Here is a 15,692-nt window from a genome sequence, read left to right as displayed (position 1 = left end):
GGTTGGAATTCTGTATATAGTACTATTCTTTAGAACACGGTCAATGATGTACACGATCCATCTGGGAAGTGGTCCAGGGATGTTCAGAGCTAGCCATTCCCGTAGTTTGGTCACTTGCACAATTCCTTATTCGGGTAATCAGGAACGTGCTCACTACCATATACAAGACCCCCGGTCCCTACTCTATACTAACTGTTCATGTAGTGCAATGTAGTCACTTTTATAGTTGGCCACCCATGCCTACATCTAGATGAATACAACGTCCAAAATTGAAAGAACGCCAGAATCAGTTCTTGCATTTTTCCGTCCCCAATTCTCATAACCAGTCCAGCAGATGCAGCCCCAACCGAACCCAAATGTGTAGTACAGGAAGCGGAAAGATACGCAAGGCAAGACCAGAGCCCGAGGAAGCAGGACATGGTTCAATGTCATGTCCGAAGCAAACGGAAAACACAACCAGACGATTTTTCACTTCAATATAGCCTCATAAAGCAACCGTGCGTCAAAGAACAAGACAAAGCAAAGGGAACAACCAGCCAAGGTCCCATTGAGAGTAGAGATTACACACTGGAGGAGTGACAAAAGAATAAAGAGAATAGACAACAGGTGAAATATATCATGTTTTTATCCAGGCTGACCGTCCCCACCGAGAGAAAATGGAAATGCAAGTTTCATCACCCCGGAAAAGAAAAGGAAATCAGAGCGAAAAGAGCATAATCGGAAAGAAAAAAGAAAAAGTCAACGCCTTGATCCGTTAGTGACCGTAATTACCTCCCCAGCCGCCACGTCCGGTGTTCCCGTAGTAGTTGGCGAATCCCGCTCCTCCGTAGTTACCATAGGCAGTCGCCTGGTGATGGGTCTGAGTGGCCGCGGCCTGGTGACCACCCAGAGAACCCAGTCCTCCATACTGGGGGTTCAGCTGGGGGTAAGCACCGAAGCCCTGCTGGCCCTGCTGGCCCTGAAGCGGGGGCAGTCCGGTCTGCGCCTGGGGCTGGCCAGGGACGCTGTTCGTGGCGGAGCCCGGCCGGTTGGCCTGAGCCAGCGACGGGCTGGGACCACCCGCCTTGGGAGTGTCAAAGCTCTTCGTCTCTTCCGTCGTCACGGGAGGCTGCTGCGAGATGGGCTGGTTCTGACCAAAGCTGCCCTGGGAGCGGCCGAAGACGTCGGACATGCTGCCGCCGAACGCGTTAGAGCCGGCGGCCGTCTGCTGGCTCTCCGAGGGCTGGGCCGATCCGGTCCGACCGTACATGGTCTCACGGCCAGGCATCGCCTGGTTGAAGCTGCCAGCGGTCGCGGGGGACGAGGAGTGGTCGTAGGAGAAGGCGTGGGGCTGTCCGTACATGCCCGCCTTGCCGTAAGGGGCGTATTGGCTGCCGTAGCCATACTGGCTGTGAGGCATGTAATGATCGTCATACCGCCGGGCATCGTCATACATGGGGCGGTTGCGGCCATACTGGTGCTGGTTCATCTGGCTCATGTACGACGCATAGTGAGGGTTCGAGAAGTAGGGGTAGTTGTATCCATAGGCGGCCTGTCCCGGCATGTGCTGGGCGGCCGGAGCCTGGGTCGCACCGGGGAGGGTGGGGTTAGGCGTGGTGTGACCGCTGTTCGGGGCGTCAACGTGACCATATCGGCCAGCGGGAGGCTGGGTCGCGGGGACGTGAGGCTGAACTTCCGCACCCGACACCGGCCCAAAGCCAGCGGCAGCGCGCTGAGTACCGGTGGCATCCTGGGACTGACCGTAGGTGCCATAGTAGTTGTAGGGCAAACGCTGGTCCATGGTGTAGAAAGGAGAGTACTCGCTGCCGGTGGTGACGGTGGGCTGGACGGGAGCCTGGTTGGCGAAGGGCTCCTGGATCTGAGGCTGAGGTTGAGTGACCTGTTGGCTGAACGGGTCATAAGGCTTCTGCGCATCGGTGTAGCGGGCGAAGTCGGTGAAGGAGGAGTCGGCCGAGGCCTGAGGGACGGGAGGAAGTCCCGGGGCAGGACGAGAGACAGTGGGAGTCTCAGTCGACGCCTGAGGCTGGGTGGAAGGAGGAAGCGAGGCACGGGGTGCCACGGGGGAGTGTTGGGGAGGTTGAGCGCGAGTCTCGGCATCCTCGCGGTTCTCGTCGATATCAACATCGGCAGCGTCACCGTTCAGACCCATGCTGCCGAACTGCACCGCCGCGCGGTCGACGGCGTGGTTGCCGGGCATGACAACAGCTTCCTGCTGTTCCATCACACGACGCTGGGCACCAGGTCCCCGAGCGCTGTGCTTGAAGGCACTGGTCGGGTACAGGCCAGGCGCTCCACGGGCGGGGGTGGAGGCCGCAGCCGCGTTGGCATCAAGGGCGCTGCCGACCGTGCTGGCAGCGGTGGCGGTGGGAGCCGGAGGAGAGACATCGGGAATCTGAGCAAGGTTGTTCTTCGTCAAATCATCCTTGGGGGGAGTGACGTCGGTCGAAGGAGCAGGAGCGGGAGCGGGAGCTTCAGTAGGTTGAGGGATGGCTGGTTCGGGGGCCTTTTCAGCGGGGATGGGGACTGGGACCGGAGCAGGAACGGGAACGGGAGCAGGTTCGGGAGCTTTCTGTGCCGGAGTAGGTTCAGGAGCCGCAGGCTTCTCAGGGACAGGGGCGGGCGCCGGAGCGGGTTTCTTCTGGACAGGCTGAGGAGGGGGAGGAGCCGGTTTGGCGAAGAGGCTCGCCCAGTTGCCGCCACTCGGTTTCGGGACGTCCTTGGAAGCTTCCTTGGGAGTCTCGATCGCTTCGGCGGCTGCGGGCTGAGCACTAACGGTCTTTTCGGTCTTGGTAGCTTCAGGCACAACGGTCGTGGTCGTAGTCGTACCGGTGCTCTCGGTGGGTTTCTCCGACCGGCTTCCATTCGTGTGAGCACCAGCGCGACCACCACGACCGCCTCGACCACGATCCCCGCGAGCGCGACCGCGACCCTCTAATCCCCCATGTCCACGGGCACCTCACACAGGAGCCGGGGTCTTCTGGGCGGGAGCAGGGCTGTACATCCTTGGGGCTTGGGACGGGGCCGGTCTGCAGTCTTCTTCTTGACCTCTCCCCCCATTGCGAGACATTGCCTGTTGTAGGATGGAGTTAGTCGTGGAAGAGGCGCTGGAGGAAGGGAGACGACGACAAACCTTCCCGTTATGCGATCAATGGCCTGTTCCAGGTCACCGTCGGCATCTTCAAGGGCAAAGACGAGGTCCTCGTCGGTCCAGTCGGGGAACAATTCCTTCAGCATGGGAAGAGTGCCGGAGTATTTCTTCTTCATGAGACCAAGCTCTCCATCTTCGAAAGCGGGATTGTGTGCCGTCGGCGTTGTCAGTCTTTGCAGATCTGCTGGAGCCACCCCGACCACCTCTGGAGCTATAGCCGCCGCGACCACCGCGAGAAGATACTCTGCCCCGAGAGGCAGAGGCCCGTGACTGCACTTCAGACATGATTTGTGATTGGAACCGGATATGTGAGATCCCCTAGGATGGAAGAGGGAGAAACGGAGGAAGAACTGAGGACGGACAGTCGACGAAGGGAGAAAACAAGGTGCGGCTAGTGTGGCAGAAAAAGCGGGTAAAAAAGAGTTTAGTGACCTTGGATCCCAAAGATGCTGCAGCCTCACGCAACACGAAACGAAAGACAGGAAATGGGAACTCACCAGGTTGACACACCCACCTGGATTCGAGGGGGAGGATCAAGGAAGCCCGAAAGCGTTGAAGGGGCGGAAGAAAAGAGAGAAAGGAAAGAAAGAGAAGGATAGAAAGCTAGAGGAGAGAGGAGGTAGGCATTAACACATGGGAAGTAAATTTCGAGGAGGGAAGAAGAGGAAGAAGAGAAGAGAAGAGAGAGAGGAGAAAGAAGAGAGAGAAGATTGAGTGTGAGGGCGAACCTTAGGTGGACAAGGTGTAAGTAACAAGGCTGGTACAGCAGCATGTGTAGGAAGGAAAGTAACTTGCTCGTACCACCCACAGCAACGGTCTATGGGGCAGTGACCTGAGAGTGACTTGGTAGTTTAGCGAGCTTCAGCTGAAGGCGAGGAACATCCCAGTCGATTGGATGCGGATGAAGATGGTCAATTCTCTGTACCTAGGTAGTTAACTGTAGTAGTCTCTACTCCTGGTATTCTACATTCTACTACGTATATCCTCTTGAGATTCTACACTCTCTTTGTTCTTTTCTTGTTGTGACGATATCCTCGGCGGCCATAGCATTTCGTCACCATTTTGAGACCCTCTCTCGCATGACAACGGCAGACTTTCGGTACTTCATCCTCCGCCTGACGATGCTATTAGGTCTTATTCTGATCAATTAATCCATCCTCTATAGATCCGTTAATCCATGTTCGAATGTTCAACGAATGTTGCCCTTGATTATACTCGAGCACCTCTTCCTACTAGGTACCTAGGTGTAGATGAGTGACCACGACTCTGACGTACTCGAGTATGGCCGTTACCCGCTGTAATACCTCGCAGTACTCCCATACCACCGCCATACCCAAAAATACAGCCGCCCGGTATCTGCCCCTGCTCACCGCCTCCATCCACTTCCCTTCTCAGTAACTGTCCATCACGGCCTCATGCAGGGAGCAAAGTGAGGCACCATTCTCCAGACTCACTAGCTTCTTCAATATATCTCGACTCCCTTCATCCCTTTCATCTGCTGTCGGCCTCGCGATGAAGGGCACGTCGATCTTCAACTTCCGGTCTTGGTCCAGAATCCATCCCCCGTTGCCGCGGACCCCTCGGGAGTCTCAGCAACTCCTCAATGCCCTTACGTCCTCCTTCCGTCGCCAACTTGACCATGAGTACCCTTCCACCTCCTCTTCCGATCGAGAGAAGCCTGTCCCCGGAGACCGATCGCGGGGAAACCCCGACTCGTCCGTCCACGCGACCGACCGCCACTTGCGCGCCATCTTAGACAATCCTCTCTTTCGAGTGGTCCCCTCCAAGCCGTCCAGCCCAGCCCTACGCCGTGACCCTTCCGGCATGGGGAGTATTGAACAACAGAGACTGGCAAAGGAGCCTATGGTAGTTTTCGATGAGCTTGTGGCATCCGGTTCCGTCACCGTCTCCGACCTTCGCAATTGTCTCAAGTCGCAGCTCTTACTCGCAAGCCCTCACACTGGGACCGGCTTTGTCAAGGCCATGAAGGATTCCAAAGCGGGCACTAAGGTCGTCACCTGGTGGTTTGCATCGGACTCAGAGACAAGGAAGATTCTCTTCAAATCACGCGCATCGACCGCCTCTCTGCTCAAGTTCATGGTCGCCGAGGGCTTGCAGGAGACAGTGATAGTATGGCTGAAGATGCTGGCGAAGCACGATATTGGCGGTCGCCGAGGTCGACTACCCGAGAACATTGCGCACCAAGTCTTCAGTAATCTTCTGGTCGATCTTATCAGTGCGGAAACGCAGTATGGAGGCGGATTAGCTTCGGCGATGCGGTATTATATCCAGACGTGTGAAGCCTATTTGACTACGGGGAATGAACGGGCCAACCAACAGATGCTGCTACCTGCGGCCTCTCACCTCTGTCAATCGGTCATGCAGAATGCGCAGACTCAGACCAAAGAGGTCCCTGTCTCGATGTATGATAATTTCGTCAAGACCCTCTCCGTCCTCGCTCCGACATCCGATCTACTAGCGACGGCGCCCATCTACCACCCGACCCGGCCGGACGTTAGACCTCTCCTTGATTTTGTGGACGCGCTGCCGTCCTCCGAACGCCTGGAGTCTTGGTCCGAGAGCCGGAGGGAGAACTTCTTACGGGCCGCCTTTGACGGCCTTCGAGTGCTCATTGATCGGGAGAAACTCTGGGATGCCGCATATCTAGCGCGATTCATCCAGGAGCAACTTCCCGGCAAGACAGACCCGACGGCGGCATCTGAAAACGGCCACCTGACTTCGGCAGAGGAACAGGAACTACTGGCTCGTTTGGATCTGGCACTAATCTGACACAGATGAACCTCCTAACTGAAGGACGGTCATCGATGTAATCTGCAAACGTCATGAGCATAGACATGCCCACAGTTCGGGAAGAAGGCGAATCATCAGCCAGGATCTGCAGACGCGCAATTACCCTCTTCCCATCCGGTTGCGCCATCGTGAGCGCTACTCCGCATCTTGCTCCACACGGGCCACGCTAGCGGAGGTTTTCTCCTCTTCTTGGCATGCTTCGCCGGCATAACCGCCACTGCATGGCAGGATTATGTGATGCGCCCCCTCGAGCTGGACTTCGACTGCTGTGTTCCCCATTTTGTTGTGGGTTGCGACGGGGCCTCGCCCCCAACCGACATTGCCTCCCGTCGCATGAAGCCAGTCAGCGCCCTGCGAGGCCTGTTTTAGTAACCGTCACCGCGCAACCTCACCTCCCAACCTTCTCGAACACTCTTGAGCAATCCCTCACCCTCCAGCCAATTCCCAACCCAAGACCCCCAATATAATACCGAATTTCCTGTCGCTTTCATCTCTCGACGCCTTCTCTGCAACATTGTTCCAACTGAAGCCAACATTGTTTTCTACATCGTGCTTCATCACCATGTCTCCTGAGCCAACTTCCATTGTTCCCGGTACGTCCACACACCCCAGTGGCACTAGCGCGAGTGCTGTTGATCTTCCGTGGACTACCTGAAGTGTCCATATTAACTTTCTGGCTTCCAGAGACCGTCGACGCCTCTCGGGGTGATGTCAATAAACAACCCACTGATGACATCACCAACCAGTCCAACGGGGATAGCGCCATAGCCAAGGCCACAGACGGGAACCACCCTCTCGAAGAACAAAAGTCGAGCGAGGACGATAAGCCTGTTGAGGGGCCACAGCCCACCGGCCCGTCTCATGCTCCTGAGGCGACTGAAACACAACCCTCTTCTGCCGATGAGAAGAAAGACGAAACCAACGCTGGCGATAAACGAGAGCTTGAAGCAACCGCTACTTCTACTGGTTCCGACAACCCCAGCGTACCTGAACCAGCTACAAAGAAGCAAAAGACTGATGAGAAGGAGGAGGCTGCGTCAACGAATGGAGTGGAGGCCCCAGTTGAACCCGCCGCTGCCAATGGAGAGAAGAAGAAGGCCGGTCGTCCCAAGAAGAGCAGGGAAACCGTGAGGAAGGCCATTCCGACTGATGGAGTGGGAAGTCGCACTCGTAGTCGGACCAAGGGTAACTAATGAAAATTGGATGCGATTGTACCTGTGTAATCGTGCCACATCTTTGAGTGTTGTTTCTCAGCGAGCCACGAAATCCCATGTATGAAAAGCCGGAGGACCGGAAAATATGTACGGCCGAGTGAGCCTGCATTTATGTTTGATATCCATAACTATTTCGGCTTCAATCGACCCTTTATTTCATATTCGTCTAGCAGTTGTCTGTCGTAGGAATGGGGAGTGTGCCGACATCGGGGGCGATGCTGAGTCATTTCTTCCCCGGAACGGAACAACCTCCAGAAATTCGTTTCCCCCACGGTCACTTAACTCAGTCAGGAAAGTCTGTGTCATAGATCCGTCTGCCTGTGGTTACTGTTTTCCATTAGTATTGACCTTCCACAAGCTTTCACATATCTTTTGCCTGTTCATCTTCTCTGTCCAACCTCAATTGTCCTTCAACAAAATGCCATCGAATAAGATCTGGCTGCGTGCTGAAACCAAGCCCGCGGAGGCTCGTTCTGCTTGTGAGTGCCCCGCCATGGATAGAAGCCTTCAATGACTACAGCATTGGCCAAATCTATCCATTGGAGCCTAATGCTGACTCGATTCTCAGTGACGCCGACAACCGCCAAGGCGCTCATTGATGCTGGTTATGACGTGACTGTGGAACGCTCGAAGCAGCGAATCTTCGAAGGTGAGACTTGAGCGCGGATTACCCCCTCAATTGGTCAGTTCGATCTGTGATAAGAATACTGATTGTGTTCATTTCTACAGATGATGAATTCCCCAAGGTATTACCGGCCTCGCACTCGAATCTCTCTGCGGATGATCTCTAATATCTCTGTCGCACAGATCGGAGCTAAGCTGGTCGAAGAAGGCTCGTGGGTGAAGGATGCCCCCAAGGACGCCTTCATCCTGGGTCTCAAGGAGCTCCCCGAGGATGACTTCCCCCTTGAGCATGTTCATATCTCCTTTGCGCATTGTTACAAGCAACAAGGTGGTTGGGAGAAGGTTCTGAGCCGCTGGCCCCGTGGTGGTGGTACTCTTCTCGATCTTGAGTTCCTCACGGACGATGCCGGACGGAGAGTCGCTGGTAAGTCAATCCGTGTTGTGTCGGGTCGTTCGTTGTCCGTTGAGGAGAAACTAACATTTCTGCCCATAGCCTTCGGATATTCTGCTGGTTATGCGGGTAGGTCCTTTATGTTCTATGATTTTGGTGAATTCAGACTGAAGATATAATAAGGTTCCGCATTGGCCGTCAAGAACTGGGCTTGGCAGCTGACGCACCCTGAGGGCGAGCCTCTCCCCGGTGAGGTGCCTTACGCCAACCAGGATCTGCTCATCCAGTCGGTGAAGGAATCCCTGGAAGCGGGTAAGAAGGCGTCTGGCCGCTCGCCCAAGGTCCTTGTCATTGGCGCTGTGAGTTCACTCATGTTTGTTGGGTGTTGGGTTGATATTCTAACAGCTTTTAGCTCGGACGCTGCGGCAAGGGTGCTGTTCAGTTGGCCAAGGATGTCGGCATTCCCGAGTCCGACATCATCCAGTGGGATATGGAGGAGACCAAGAAGGGTATGTCGCAATTGCTTGCTCCCTGGCTTTGTCGTTCTCCTACTGACCATCTATACTCAAGGCGGCCCCTTCAGGGAAATCATCGAAGACGCAGACATCTTCGTCAACTGCATATACCTTTCCTCCCCCATTCCGCCTTTCCTCAATGGCGAGACCCTCTCTTCTCCCAACCGTCGTCTGTCCGTCATTTGCGACGTGAGCGCCGATACGTAAGTCTTCATGCCATACGAAATGCCATACGAAACAGGACATTGCTAACACGCTCTTCTCAGCACCAACCCCCACAACCCTATTCCCGTGTACACTGTTACCACTACCTTCGACCGGCCCACCGTGCCTGTCATCCTGCCCGCCGGCACCCAGGGCCCCCCTCTGAGTGTGATCAGCATTGACCACCTGCCCTCTCTTCTGCCTCGGGAGAGCTCTGAGATGTTCAGCGAGGCACTTCTGCCCAGCTTGTTGCAGCTGAAGGACTGGCAGAACGCTCGCGTGTGGAAGCAGGCCGAGGATCTGTTCAAGGAGAAGGTTGCCACTCTGCCGGAGTCGATGCGCTCATAGACATGGTTGGAATGTTGTGAAAGGAAAATGTTGTTCGTTATATCTCGGATACCTTGATCCAAGGGACTCGGCCGGCTGTTTATGGGTTGGGACATGTTATACCATGTCATGAATGAGTATTGACAATGCAATGTTTACATAGAGTGGAATATAAAAACCACAGGGTGCTGTCTAATAGAACATAACACGCTTCCCTGTCTTGAAATACATACAATTTTTGCTTGATAACACCATAGTTCTCTGACGTTAATGCAGTTGTTTGATGTGGGCTAGCTAAGCCATGTGGCTGGCCTTGTTTTTGAGGCCTCTGCCATTGTCACCTGATTCTTACAGAGGTACTTCTGAGCTTCACCCTTACTTCTCGCCCCTCCAATCCTTTACCCATCACACTCCGTGACGACTATGTTTACGAGCCTAGTGGGCTAAAAAAGCAAAGACATAGTGATCGGTTTCCTTACCCAATTCTCCGTGGCCGAGTGGATTGATCGACTCCCGATCGCCAGCCGCCCGTGACATAATAGCAGCAGACCATTCGCGCTATCTCAATTAATAGCGGATTGATCACTCCCGATCGCCAACCGAAGCAGTGAGCGATCATCGTCGTGTGTGACAAGACGAGCGATAAGGACTGACTTTGCGCGCTTCACCCAGGCTCTCACTGGTTTCATTGGCGATCAAGACACGTCGATCCTGTAACTAACCCGATAGTCATCTCTGCTCCGGACTCCGGAACTTCAGGGGTTCCATCCATCGCGTGTTTACTCCATACGGTGGAATCCAGCACCGAATGTGGGGAGGGAACGGAGGACCGGAAGAGGTCCCTAGGCTAGGGCGCTCGGCGCTGAAGAACCTCCGGAAACTTCGGGCTGGTCTGCGGATGACTCCTCACGCTTGGAACAGAGAAAATTGGGCTCCCGGTCGTCGGTCCTGACCTCATATGTTGCATAGTCCCAGCCCCGGGGAAATCGACCATATTACCTTCCAGGTGAGTGGGAATTCTGGTTGGACCCCTCTTTGCTCCTTCTACTCTACCCCATTCCTCTCCACTCCCTCGGGTTTTATGGGGAAAACCGCAGCTGACGAATATCCCGTCATAGCCCGCGCGAATCGAACTCGACTCCAGACACAGCGGAAATCCTCGCACGATTCTCTGTACTCCGTACATACCGCCATATCGCCGTCTGCCACGCATAGAAGGGCATGGAAACCTCCTAGCGGCAGTTTCTGCGCCACAGTCTCGAATTTTCTTGCCCTCCAGGTGACTAGGCATCAATGGAGCTCCGATAGCAACAACGCACCGCTGCACTCGAAGACTCTTTGCCATTCGCCTCCCCGGTTTGAAGCCCCCGCGACCCCGAGTTGATGCCAGAAAAACCAACCACGGTCGCCGCGTATGCGGCCGGCGCCTCCCTCGCCGCGGTCGCCCTCTTCTACGTCTTCGGCCCCAACTACACCATTGACAGCGACGAGGCTGGCGACAGCAACCGCAAGAAGAGCATTGTGGGCCTGGCCAATACCGCCAATGACTGCTTCATCAACTCGGTTCTACAGGCGCTTGCTGGCCTGGGCGAACTGCGTGTTTATTTGATCCGGGAGCTTCACCGGCGCCAGCTGGATGGCCCGGAGGTGTATAATGTGCTCCCTGATGTGAGCGAAATGCGCCGCGGGGACAAGCCCGACCGCATCCGCGAGCTGCAGCAGGGTACGATCACAAGAGCATTAAAGGAGATGCTGGATCGGCTGAACGAACGGCCCATCTATAAGAAGACTATCTCGGCCCGTGGGTTCATACAAGCGCTTGAGTATGCCTTCCGCACACGAATCAGCCGCAACCAACAGGACGCGCAGGAGTTCCTGCAGATTGTGGCAGAGCGTCTCTGTGATGAATACCATGCTGGTGTCAAGGCGCGACAACGGGCCCCAAACGCAATTGAGATGCCCGCAGGGCCGGGCACGGTTGAGGTTGAGAACGGTACACCGGCTGAGAAGAGCCACGCCGAGGTGGAAGTTCGCATCGACGATGGGTCGGAGAACGGCCTTCCCGCTATCATAGACACCAAGCTCAAGGAAATCGACAACGAATACGGCTTCCCGTTTGAAGGCAAACTAGAGTCGCAGATCGAATGCCAGTTTTGCCACTATCAGTATAAACCGAATCAGACGTCGTTTGTCAACCTGACCCTGCAGGTCCCTCAGAAGAGCTCCACCACTCTCAACGCCTGCTTTGATGGGCTTCTCAAAACGGAGTATATTGAGGACTTCCGGTGCGACAGATGTCGCTTACAGCATGCGCTCGACACGAAGACACAAGATTTGTCGCACGCCCGTAGTGGAAGGGAGCGGCAGGTCCTGGAGGCCGAAATCGATAAGATCCAGAACGCTTTGTCAACGGACCCGGAACAGACGCTGGAAGACGTCACCTTGCCTCCCGCGGAGCTTGCGCCCAAGCGGAAAATTGCACGGCATATGCGCATCACGGTCTTTCCCAGAATCATCGCGATTCATCTGTCGCGGTCTATCTTCGACCAGAGCAGCTCAACCAAGAACGCTGCCAAAGTCGCCTTCCCGGAGAGGCTCCCCCTGGGCGGCATTCTGACGCAGAAGTGGTTCAAGCTTCTGGCGGTCGTCTGTCACAAGGGCAGTCACCACAGCGGACACTACGAGTCTTTCCGCCGAAACAACCTCTACCCACCGTTCTCAACACCTGATGTTTTCAGCTCTTACGCCCAGAGCCGCGCCGCGAGCACAAACGTATCCACGGCTCCCAGCCCTCGCCTCGGCACCCGCAGTGTCCCTGATACCGAGCCTCCGCCACTTAACATTTCGACCTCGACATCATCCCCTTCTCTGTCGTCCCTCTCCTCTCCCGCACCGTCCCGATCAGCTTCGCTCAAAAATATCGCCAAGGCAGGATCCCAATTAATTACGCCGTCCTCTCCGGCGGCGAGACCCAGCACGTCGAGTTCGCGCGTTTCATTCCAAAGCAACCGGTCCAAGTCGACGACTCACCTGGGGCCCTCGTCGGAACCGCAGAGTCCAGCTACAGAGGGAGGCGGACGGTTAAGCAAGTCGGCATCGAGGACCTCTTTCATGGGAGCCGATTCGACCACTGGATCTCGCCTGCGTCGTCGTCGCAAGGCCAACGATCGTTGGTGGCGAATCTCAGACGAGAAGGTTAAGGAGTGCAAGACTTCAGATGTGCTTGGGATGCAGAAGGAGGTGTATCTTTTGTTTTACGAGTTGGAGAAGCCGGGACAGTGATTTAGTTGGACATATATTTTTCGAGATGTATATTGGAGGGATTTAGTAGGAGATATACAGTCGTCGTATACATGACTTCATATAGTCTCTTCAGAAATACATGATAGCGGGCTGGCCCATCGGTCAAAGCACTGTTACTGTTATATATCTGCGAGATAACTTAAGGGATTTACATGGCTTCCTGATAGTACCCTTCCACCAAGTTTGACCACAGCTAGACCTTTCTACTTTTGATTCATATTTCTTAGACCATCTCGGCAATCTGTTCCAATGACAAACGGAGCTCGCGTATCGGCCAATGGATTGGTAGGCGTTATCATTGTTGGCGTCTTGGATAGCGGATGTACAGGACGCTCTTCTCTCCGCATCCCCACAACACCATGACCCGATCGATATCGGATGCTGTTCCCCTCACGACAAGAATGAGGATGTCTTTGGTAGAATAAGCAGCTCAAATGCAGTGAACAGATCACTGCAAGCCATGTCTATCCCAGCCACAACTCTCCACCCCAATTAGAGACCGAGACTGAACTCGAAACACCCCCTAGCTAACAGTCGACAGACCAAGATACTCCATTCCTATTTCCAGCCCGACCAGCCCCTGGCCTCCGTCGCTAAGAAATATGGAGTCCTGCTGCTTGCCCAACCCAAGGCCTTCGCCCAAATAGCCTCTCTCGAAGGATGATTGAGAGTTGCCGAGGTGGCCAATTGTCCAATCGAGTGGACGTCGAGATATGCTATCCGGTACATGGCCCTGAGTGGTGGCTGCGAGACGGACTAAATGTGATAAGATGCTGGGCATCGGGGTCTTATCGCTGAGATCAGAGGCATCACTGTCTGGCCAAGAGCAGTTGCGTGTGCATTTACATAAATGCGACACTTACCTCGGAGGGTGACTATTGTCTCGAGCTGTCCATACATCGACGTTCCTTCGAAAGTGGACTCCCATTCAAGAGACTCAAGTTGAAGAAGCGACAGATCTATCCTGGCGCAAAATGGAGTCAAATACAGTACCCTCCGGCAAGCAATTGCTCCAGAAGATTGACTGGAAGTACGTTCGGCATCATCATGTGCGTGTTGTAAGAGGTCCACAAGCTTACTCGACTTTAGTCTGTTACCGGTGATGGTGGTCTCTTATATGCTCCAATTCCTGGACAAACAGACCCTAAACCAGGCCTCCATCATGGGCATCATCGAAGACCTCGTGGGTCGCCATGCCAACACTATTTCATCACATACTAACCAGCCCAGAACCTCTCCGGCAGCCAGTACTCCTGGTGCGGCTCGATCTTCTACCTCGGCTATCTTTTCTTTTCATACCCCGGTTCCATGCTCATGGTGCGACTGCCCATTGGGAAGTTCATCGCGTCGTGCTTGTAGGGGCCCTGTCCCCTATTCCATGGAGCGAGCTCACCCACAGTCACAGTCTGATCTGGGGCATCATCCTCGCATGCCACGCAGCGACACACAGCTTTGCCGGGATCATGGCAACGCGGTTTCTCCTCGGAGCCGCAGAGGCAGCCGTCTCGCCCGGGTTCAGTCTCATCACCGGCATGTGGTATCTCCGCGAAGAGCAGCCTCTGCGTCACGGGCTGTGGTTCGCGGGCAACTCGGTTGCGACGGCGTTTGGGGGCCTCATTGCGTACGGTGTGGCCCATATTCGCAACTCCATTGCCGCGTGGAAGGTGAGCCAGTGACTGTGCCTGTGATGTCACTGTACTTATCATAAGCAGTGGCTATTCATCATCTACGGCCTCATCACGGGCGTGTGGGCGGTCGTCCTGGGATTCTTCCTCCCGGATTCTCCGACGACTGCGCGGTTTTTGAAGGAAGCGGAGCGTATGGCGGCCGTCGAGCGAGTCCGTGTCAATCAAACTGGGGTGAAGAACAACAAGATCCAGTGGAATCAAGTGTGGGAGGCTCTCTCTGATTACAAGATCTGGATTCTGTTCTTCTTCCAGGTCGCTAACTGCATCCCGAATGGCGGTCTGACCACAGTGAGTGTCAGCGGCGCAGTTGTCGACTTATGCTAATGTGTCTAGTTTACCTCTCTTGTTATGGCTGGCTTTGGATTTTCGACCCTGGAAGTCTATCTCCTTTCCATGCCCATGGGTGCGGTTCACGGGATTTTTAGTATTGGGAGGTACGTCGTTGTACAACTCTTCAGAAAAGGAGGAGGGTTAATCACACCGCAGCACATACATTGCAAGTCGATTTCCTAACAACAGCCGTTGTATCATAGCCGGGTGCTGTACATTTGTCTCGTGAGTATACCGACCAAATAAAGTAGCGAAGCGATGACTAACTTGTAGCAGACTCATCGGCTGCATCCTCGTCTACGCAATCGACAACCAAGGAGCCCAACTATTTGGTATCTTCATCTTCGTGGCGTTCGCCGCCGGACTGCCGCTAAGCATGTCCCTGGTCTCGTCGAATGTGGCGGGCTTCACCAAAAAGGCCACCGTCAGCTCGATGATGTTCATTGCTTACTGTGTAGGGAACATCATCGGACCGTTCTTGTTCTTTGAGCACGAAGCGCCTAAATACCAGGTAAGTTCAGGCATACGATAAAAACAAGAAAATACTAATGGATAGCAGAGCGGATTCCTGTCCATTATGGTGTGCTTTGCAGTGGCTGTCGTGCTCATCGCATCCCTCGGGTTGAGTTGGCGATGGGAGAATGCGCGAAGGGACCGGATATACGGGCCTCCCGCTGTAGTCGAGGCGCATCCAGAAACCGAAAAGGGAGAGCCAGCAGTGATCCAGGACTGTACAGACCACGAGAATCATAATTTTCGCTATGTTTATTAGAGCATACTGGCGTCGAGTTATTAGTCCGGTGCTTGCGGGGACGGGGGAGTATGCCCTGATAAATTCCTAGTTCCTCAAGTTGCCCGCATGCTAGACCTTCCGATAGCTAGATTCGAATTAAGTACTCTAAATCTCCGGAGAAATCCCTTCAATAGACGGGCTCCGTCGTTTCGGACGGAGGATTGTCCGCAACGTCTGGAGTATACGAACTAGCCTGTTTGGAAAAGGCATGCAATCCCGCCAGTAGCTCGATCTCCGATATAAAGGCCTCGTAAATAATAAAATATAGCCAGGGTTTCTTTAACCCCTCCGTGTACTCCTACAATTCCAGCAAAATGCGGGCATTCTGGGCTCTATCTTCGATC

The 15,692-nt window shown here is 54.5% G+C and overlaps 4 protein-coding genes across 4 annotated transcripts; 3 read left to right on the top strand and 1 right to left on the bottom strand.

Moving 5' to 3' along the window:
• Positions 1-754: 754 nt before the first annotated feature.
• Positions 755-3,264, bottom strand: ATEG_04714 (putative RNAPII degradation factor Def1; the record flags this gene model as incomplete). Its single annotated transcript, XM_001213892.1, has 3 exons — positions 755-2,855; positions 2,963-3,070; positions 3,131-3,264. The coding sequence occupies 3 exons, from the start codon at positions 3,262-3,264 to the stop codon at positions 755-757; spliced, it is 2,343 nt and encodes a 780-aa protein (XP_001213892.1).
• Positions 3,265-4,660: 1,396 nt separating this feature from the next.
• ATEG_04713 (uncharacterized protein) lies at positions 4,661-9,255 on the top strand (the record flags this gene model as incomplete). Its single annotated transcript, XM_001213891.1, has 11 exons — positions 4,661-5,915; positions 6,644-7,144; positions 7,515-7,652; positions 7,742-7,822; positions 7,903-7,919; positions 7,981-8,221; positions 8,291-8,317; positions 8,372-8,547; positions 8,601-8,697; positions 8,759-8,906; positions 8,970-9,255. 11 exons carry the CDS (start codon positions 4,661-4,663, stop codon positions 9,253-9,255), a joined length of 2,967 nt encoding a protein of 988 aa, XP_001213891.1.
• Positions 9,256-10,617: 1,362 nt separating this feature from the next.
• Positions 10,618-12,516, top strand: ATEG_04712 (putative ubiquitin C-terminal hydrolase; the record flags this gene model as incomplete). Its single annotated transcript, XM_001213890.1, has 1 exon — positions 10,618-12,516. One exon carries the CDS (start codon positions 10,618-10,620, stop codon positions 12,514-12,516), a length of 1,899 nt encoding a protein of 632 aa, XP_001213890.1.
• Positions 12,517-13,511: 995 nt separating this feature from the next.
• ATEG_04711 (uncharacterized protein) lies at positions 13,512-15,327 on the top strand (the record flags this gene model as incomplete). The annotated part of the gene is made up of 7 exons (XM_001213889.1): positions 13,512-13,595; positions 13,768-13,793; positions 13,943-14,201; positions 14,250-14,513; positions 14,559-14,659; positions 14,832-15,066; positions 15,115-15,327. 7 exons carry the CDS (start codon positions 13,512-13,514, stop codon positions 15,325-15,327), a joined length of 1,182 nt encoding a protein of 393 aa, XP_001213889.1.
• Positions 15,328-15,692: the final 365 nt, after the last annotated feature.

Source organism: Aspergillus terreus, genomic scaffold (assembly GCF_000149615.1).
Source record: "Aspergillus terreus NIH2624 scaffold_6 genomic scaffold, whole genome shotgun sequence".
Taxonomy (NCBI): domain Eukaryota; kingdom Fungi; phylum Ascomycota; class Eurotiomycetes; order Eurotiales; family Aspergillaceae; genus Aspergillus; species Aspergillus terreus.
This window is presented reverse-complemented; position numbering and strand designations above follow the sequence as displayed.